Raw genomic sequence first — 8,227 nt, 5'->3', positions numbered from 1 at the left:
CAGAGTTTACTCCCCAGTTGACTGTGGTGAAACACGCGTAAATCAGTGACATTGTAAAACTTGCAATTATTGTAGGGCACGTTCTAACAAAACAACCAATAGATGTAACTGAATATCACATAATATCAAAAGACTAACTTAACACTGGGTTAAAACGACACAGATTTTTACTTTGCTCCGTTTTTGCATGAAATGGATCTGAGAAGATGTTGAGGGTGATAGTATTTTGAGATGCTGTCACCCAATAATAACATAAGTCTTGAATCAGTCTCAGAGAGGATGGCTAGTTGGGGATATGTGTGTGTGTTTGTATGTGTGTGTATGTATATATTTATATTACACAGGACTGCATATTACACACTGATTGATGATCATTTGTCCTATTATTATCAATCACACTGACTGAACAATGTTTATCACAGTTGGATCTTGGAGACGATGTAAGTATTTGACAGAACATGAGGTGGAAATTACTTTATAAATTTAAACTGGAGTTTAATTTGAAGAAAAGACGAAAAATCGGGTAAAAATTTGTACTTGTAAGTTGAAACTTACACGCAGCTGGGAAACATGAGTTTTACACATAGATTTTTTGCTCTGTATATGTAAGCAGACCTTACCAAAAAAAAAAACCCATCTAACTTGCGTAAATATGTTTTACAAACACAATTCTTTTTTACACACACACAAATTCTAATTTATAGATGCAAAAACATCATATTTTCATATATTTTCATTTGAAGGTTACAAAACTCACAACTACACATTCTGATTTACAAGTACAAAATATTTATGACCACAATTTGGGCCCATACACATGGGAACCTCAAAGAGGCTGTCAGGAAAGCTGTAACAGGGAAATACCTGCAGAGAGTCAGGTAAGACCTGAAGAGTCAGCTGAATATGAAGAACAAGATCCAGGCAATCAACACCTAAACACTGTATCTCACCTGTGATCAGGTACTCAGGTGGGATAATAAGCTGGCCAAAGGCAGAGATAAAAGCCACTGACATCAAGACAAGGAAGCTCTTTACCATGCATGGGGTTTCAGTTACACTTTACAGTTTAGAGTAAAACCATACATATTTAATCCTTGTAATATTCTGGATATTTATAATCTGTATATTTGTATATATTAGAGCTATTTCTTTGTTATATATTGTATTATTTAATTTCAGTCTGTTACTGTTCTTATTATCTTGGAGAAGGAGGACGCACATAGTTTAATTAAGGATTAATAAACTATTCTTATTCTAATTCCTATTCACCCCAAATCGATCACCCTGAGTCTGTACGCTAAACCAAAGAAAGGTGACTGTGCATTAATGAGTGGCAGAACCACTGTCCAGGATGAGACAACAAACATCCATGAGCACATCAGGAAGATGGCCACAACAGATGTGCTTAGTGAATACCTCAGGTAGCAGACACCTGAGAAACAAGGGGAGAAGGAGATGAGATGAGCCATCATGGAAGGACAGGCTGGCGGTACGTACCATCAGCACATACAAGAAGTACTTTTCAAACCTCTCTACATGAGGTTTGAGAATTTTTCTAAATGTTTAAAGTTTCCTGATTTTGCTCTAAATTAAGTGTCTTCTTAATCTCATCTTTCTGTTTCTGTAACTCTGCCAGTTGTTTCTCCACTTCCGGTTTTCTTTGGGTCATTTTATCATGTATGTGCTGCGTTCTAAGAAGACGGTTTTCAATGTTTGCTTGCAGCTTTGAATTTGCTGCTTTTTTCTCTAGTAATTTGTTTTTGCTTTCTGTTATTATTTCTTTCAGATCCATGTATCCCTTTGCTCTGTCACTTTCTGTGTTCTTATCCACTGACTGAAGCTTGTTTTCAATATCCTTCACCTCACCATCCACCATATCCCTTTGTTGTTTGAGTTCATTTTTTACTTTCTTCAGTTCGTTTTCCTGTTCAATCAGTATATTAACCAGCTCCTCCAGGTCTTTCAGCTCTTCCTCTTTCTGCTGTAGTTCTTCAGACTTCTTGTTTTCTGCCAACAGCTGCTCTTTCTCTTTCTCCTCAGCTTCATCCTTAGTTTGCCTCTTTTTCTCTGCATAAGTACAGAGTTAGTTATGTAAAAGTTGTCTGATGAACAATGGTACACACACCTTGATTAAGTTGTTAATCAAGGTGATTTTAGTTGTTAGAAACTTGAGTTAGTACAGATTTGGTGACACCTAGCAGATAGACCAATATGATTACCTTTGATTTTGTTTTGTCTCCATATCCACAGAACAACGATTGTTGTACAAGTACAAATGAGAAAAACTGCCAAAATAATACTGACACGGAGGGCAGAAGAAGGTGGAACTGCAACACAATCACCTAAAATTAAAAAGACAAGATAATTAAATTCATAATAACTTCCAATAATGCTCAGACATGCATTCAAATTGTAAATAAAACAGATAATCATTTTATGAGACACTTAGAGACTATACTTTAAAAGAAATACCACAAAGAGAACCTGTTGAAACATGAAGGACCTTCCCTGACAAAGACGGCAGCTGATGTTACTCCAAAACCAGTATGTATCATTATGTACCGACTGGCTGGCTTTCACAGATGTCCAAGCTACCACATACATCACTTTACATTACTTTGGACTGTGTGCTGAAAACAGCAGTACAGTTTCCCACTTCTCTTCAATCTATGTTTATTGAGCTCAGATGTTATTTTGATGCAGAAATGAACTGTGTTGACTGAAAATGGTTTTCAGAGTTGTTTCAGACCACAAAAATGATTTTCTCTTCAAAATCTAGACAATTTTTAAGGCACTGCTACCAGATGGTCTAGAAATCACAGCCAGTCAATGTTTCACAGACTGGAAAACTCGTCCCTCTTCAGTTCAGAAATACTCAGCCTCACTGGGTGGTTTTCTTTAATGCCAAATATCAATTGTGAAGTAACTTCATCAACTGTCAGATATTGGATTGGTTTGTGTTACATCCACTGACCTTTTTGGCCTCTTCCTGCAAGACAGTTGTTCTCTCCCTCGCTCTCTGTTCCAGGTTTCTACACCTGATTGACACAGCTGAGCATCATCAAGATCACTTGTGGAGCAGCATAATCCCCCCAGCAGCAAGTGTGTTACTCTCTTTGTCTTTTGGCTACTGAGTCCTGGAAAACATTAGTGCTGTTTTTGCTTTCTTTGATTTGTGCTTTGGAAGCCAATTTTACAATTTAGTCATGCTATTTAGAAGTTAGTGGACGTTTGGTAGGGGTTCTCTGCCATTTCTTTTTTATGTGAACCTTGGAGTTTTTGTTTGTTGTTTTGGCCTTGGAGACCCTGGAGATTATTTTGCTTCCTTTTCCACTCCTACATAATTTAATCATGTAAAACTGTAAGAATTTTTAAAAACCGCTAAATAAATTTTGACACACACTTTATTGTTTGTAGTCTGAGCTTATAAACAGCTTGTGCTATTGCCCTTGTATTACACCTCTCATGCCCCATACAGACAAAGTCAGTTTGTAACAGTTTGAATTCATCATCATATCAATTATCCAGTATTGTTCTTTCAGTTTAGGAAAATAGAAATGTTTCTTATATCAAATTTTAAATGAATTTAGATTTGCATTTAATTTCTTTGCAAATTTCAGAAGAAAACATTACCTGAAACATGCATCTGTGTCTCTCTGCTCTGGTTGATATCCCTTTGTTGGACTATACAGTTCACAGTATTTCTGTGTCTCTTCTCCACAGTCACTCTGCTGCTGACAGTATAGAGGTCATCAGGACCTCTGAGGGTCTCTGTAGGTCCAGCAGAGTGGCTGTTTCCATCACTGTCCATCCACAGCAGCTCAGGCTCCGGATACCAGCCTGCAGACTTACACTGTAAAGCGACTGCACTCCTGTTTATGTTGACCTCTGCTACTGTAGGTAAGGAAAGTGAACCTGAGGATGGCAAAGATGAGACGTGTTCATGCATTCACAGAACAGTGTATTTGATTAATGATATCAGCAGTAAAACACGTCTTAATCAGTGCGGAAAAAACTTTGACTGCTTTTTTCAAAGCTGACCAATACTTCACTTCCTCTAATTGTAACATACTTGGTAACTCAACCACAACGTGAGAACAGCCATGTGATGTTCCAATAATTTACTCCTGCCAATAGTTTACCTCCAGCAGGCTTTTTTACTTCAGCTGTTACTGGAGACGAAAACAAAACATGTTCCAGTGTAGTTGATAAAGGGTAGCGATACTGGGGTGTGATAAAAGAAAAATGAGCAAGGAGTTGGGCCACCAAGCACCATCTGAACTCCACTGACGTAAACTAGAGGAATAATCACCTTCAGTTATTACACCAAATAACACATACTGTCATTTGGTGTTTTGATGATGGTTGTGGAGATCCCTGTCTAACTCAATGGTAAAAAATCTTCCATAGGTGTTCATTTTTGTCTCAGCATAGAAATGTGTAATCACTTAATAAAGGTAATCCCATATAAAACAGCTTCATATGAACAGTGACCCTTCCCTGTAAATGCACAATTGGACTCAAACCCTTGCATCCAGACATTCCCAACAGCATAATAAAGGCATTGGGTGTCCTAACTACAGGGACAATTATTTGTCATTCATCTGTATCTCGCAGTGTAATGAAAAATGTCCACTTACCAACAAGAAGTTCAATGGTAGATTCTTTGGACTCTGAGGGAAAAAAGCATCTGTATCTGCCATTATCAGAGTGTTTTACTTTAGAGAGTTTCAGTGAAAGGTCTCCCTGCTTCAGTTTCTCAGTGGACAGTGATGTCCTTCCTTTGTAAGATGGGTTTTGATTAACCAGATGGTCTTGACCCTCAAACCACACATGGACAAATCTGGGATCCAGGTCAGGTCTCCCCCACTCCAGAATCTTAGACACAGCATCTGTCGCAGGGTCCAAGTAGCATGGTAAGATGACATCCTCACCAACTACTGTGATTATTTTTTGAGAAGATGTTACTGTCTCAGACTGACCTGAAAGGACAGGACAACGTTTTCGTAACTTACAGTCATGTTTATCTAATGTTCTTAGATTATCTGCAGCTTAAGCTTGACTGCTCAGTTTCATTTATATTTTTGTACACCTAACAAATTATAAAATATACACCATCCATCCATTCGCTTCCGCTTAACCACCACCACTAACCACCATGCCACCATGCTGCCCTAAAATATACACAGACCTCCAAAAATGACATATTTTGTGTAATGTATTTACTTTAGCTGATAACGTTTGTGTAGATGTTACCTGTCCTTATATCTGTCAGAAGGAGTAGGATCACAGTGTGGTGAAAAAACAAAGTGCATGGTTGACGTTTCAAAGTGGGTTGACCACACTGGGAATTCATCCTGGACTTCTGGATAAAGAATACAAAGCCCCAAAATTTGAATTACTAAAAAGTATATCATGACTTTAAGACAGCAAAAAGCATAAACAAGTAAAAATATCAGCTGAGATCACCAATAACAGGTGAACAGAAAAATACTGATCATCTTGTAAAATTTAGCCAATGGCATGAAACAAAATACCAATTTGAATACTGATGTAGACTATGCACTAAAAAAATGATTTTATTGCAAAGCTAATTATTTTGTTTTCCCTTTTTTTTCTGCCACAGACCTTCCTTTGGCAATCTGTGTTTTTGATCAGCAAAACAAATATACTTTAAACCAGATTATACTGGGTAAGTTAATGATAAAAAAAAACAAAAAACAAAAAAAAACTTACCAATACTGCCATTTTGAAAAAGACTGCCATTTTGTGTTAGTTATACGCTTGATCACAAAGTCCAGCACAGCCTGGTAATACATTAACACCAAAAATAAAGGTGGACTAAGACAAGGAAGAAGAAAAGTGTTTAGATTCTGACATTAAACTACTTCCTGTTTAAGAAAAGAAAGCTGTACTGGTTGGCCGTTATTTTTATGATGGCTAACAGAAGAAAAACTTAAAATATAGTATTTTATATATAATGAAAACTTAGCTAACAAAGTTAACACAGTTTATAAAACAAGAAAATGTGTTTGCAATTTATCTACACAATAAAGAACCACCATTAGAAATTAAATAAAACTGTATTTAAGTAACATCACACACTTACCGGTTGTTTCTCTGAGTGAGTTTGCACCTGCGTTCAACACGCTACACAGAATCTTCGGCTGTGCTGAACGTGAATAAGGCAAGTGTGTACTTTGACCGCCTGCGTGATCTTTGGTACAAGGAACTGCTCCAACTATCATAAAATCACAGGCTATGATGTATAATTGTATTTGACAGCGGTTGTTCAGCAACACATTTACACTGATTCAACATGAGAAAGATAATGAAACACCTGATGATACTTCACTAACACTAAAGTTTTGTTACAAATACAGATTTTCCACTGATGTTAAAAAACATAATAATGTAATAAAAACAATGTTGTTTTTTTTATTAAAGGCACAATAAAAATGTATGTGTGGCCATTTCATTTCAATGTCAAGCTCATGATGATGAATGTGCTTGTGTGTTACATGTTCACTGCATTCTTTTTTTGTGTGTTTTTGCTGTTGTTTCTATGTGTCATGGAAAATATTATTCAGTCATTACTGGTGTATGATCTGGTGTATGGTTTTGTCTGCTGTTAAACCCATGCAGTTCATCCACAATGACACAAAGTCACCATGCTGGAGGAATAATCAAAGACTCTTAGGTGCAGTGGCTGGATAGTGAAGCTGTAGGCCTGGTTTATCTGTTCTTTCATTTCTTTCATGGGCCAGTATGGATCAATTCCTCTAGCTCCCTGGACCCTTTTCACTCCTGGCTGCTACCTGTTGCTTGGATCAGGCAGTTTTGCCCCCGTGCCCCTGCCTTCTATACTTGTGCTGGCAAGTAGTGAATCTCCAGAACCTGTGGCCTCTGGTGCGTGCTCCTCTCATTACTGTTGTTTTGGACCTGGCTCCAATCAGGATGGGTCTGGTGAAGGCTGTTAGGGTGAGATTGTAGAATTGTCATTTGTACTTAGAAACATATAATCATTTATGCTTAGAGGTATATAATCATTTGTAAATTGATAGAATGTCTCATCCTAGGAGGTCTGCTAAAACCCTGTGTACCATGAAAAGGGGAGTACGTTCACTCCCTTTCCAGAGTGTTTTGGCATACCTCACATACCTCATAGGGTCATGAGAGAGGTTATATCTTCTCTTTCTGATATATGGTATGGCAAATACATCTGTATCTGTTTAAGTATAAGAGCCTTTTGTTTTAGGTGAAGTGCTGGACTCGCGGTCACATTCTCACACACACACACACACACACCTCTGACTCGCTCACCAATTGCTGTACGCATTTGGGCCTTTGGTCACCTGACTTCCCAGCTGTTACAGGTAGGAATCACATACATGTCGCTGCTGCCTCTGCCTGAATTGGCTACACTTTTGTTGATTGGTGTTACTAATGTTTTTGTAGAGATCACCTGCGCATTATTTCCCTGAAGCCTTCCATGTTGTGTGACGGCTGTGTGCGGACAGGGATAGGACCCAAGATGCAGACTCCAGAGACAAACTTAAACCAAAACAGCTTTAATGCTGAACGCAAACATAACATAACTGGGAAACCTCAAAACACACAGCAAAATAAACGGTAGATCACGACATGGACACAGAGAAACACAGGGCTTAAATACACAGAGGGAGCAATCAGGGAATGAGTAACAGGAGGGAAACACAGCTGGGGCAAATCAGGCCTAACGAGACCAGGGGAAGCAAAACCAGACACATTAACATCAGACATGGACTTCCAAAGTAAAACAGGAAACATAACACAGACTCACAGGCAAGCACTAAAACAAAGGGAACAGAGACTGACTGGACGTGGAAATACAGCAGACAGGGGAGATAGCAACAAAGGAACACAGACAGAAAACCAAAACACTAAAACTCTAACCAAACCCCACCCAGAGGACCTTAACTTAAGAAAAACCCGTAAAGCAAAGCTAGAATATAAAGAAATAACAAAATCAAATAACCAAAACACAAAACACTGGGTCACCGACCCAGGAACCCTAACATTCCATCGATTGCTGGTATGTTATGTTTTTTTTTTTTTGTGCCATTCATTTATTATTTTACTTGGTATTAAACAAGTGTGTTTATAGGTTGTAGCTGCAATTAGGTGACACCGTTTGATTGGTATGCAGCTTCGATTTGTTACGATCTCAGCCTTACTTCTATTGTCT

General features: G+C 38.1%; 1 protein-coding gene across 3 annotated transcripts; it reads right to left on the bottom strand.

Annotated features, from left to right (window-relative positions):
* Window positions 1-258: 258 nt before the first annotated feature.
* LOC146579101 (butyrophilin subfamily 1 member A1-like) lies at window positions 259-6,185 on the bottom strand. Of its 3 annotated transcripts, none has more exons than XM_085260965.1 (7): window positions 6,110-6,185; window positions 5,737-5,841; window positions 5,257-5,365; window positions 4,641-4,892; window positions 3,634-3,915; window positions 2,220-2,342; window positions 259-2,067 (listed from the first exon to the last, which is right to left on the bottom strand). In XM_085260965.1, the coding sequence occupies exons 2-7, from the start codon at window positions 5,764-5,766 to the stop codon at window positions 1,556-1,558; spliced, it is 1,308 nt and encodes a 435-aa protein (XP_085117091.1). In that variant the 5' UTR covers window positions 5,767-5,841; window positions 6,110-6,185; the 3' UTR covers window positions 259-1,555. The 3 variants fall into 3 exon arrangements, with proteins under 3 accessions (XP_085117091.1, XP_085117082.1, XP_085117075.1); XM_085260956.1 differs by having other exon boundaries at window positions 4,641-4,982; window positions 5,737-5,807; XM_085260949.1 differs by having other exon boundaries at window positions 260-2,067; window positions 4,641-4,982.
* Between the last annotated feature and the right edge of the window lie 2,042 nt (window positions 6,186-8,227).

Source organism: Mchenga conophoros, linkage group LG3, assembly GCF_057382185.1.
Source record: "Mchenga conophoros isolate Kocher_MC1m ecotype Shallow Benthic linkage group LG3, M_conophoros_male_GT1.1, whole genome shotgun sequence".
NCBI classification, from domain to species: Eukaryota; Metazoa; Chordata; class Actinopteri; order Cichliformes; family Cichlidae; genus Mchenga; species Mchenga conophoros.
This window is presented reverse-complemented; position numbering and strand designations above follow the sequence as displayed.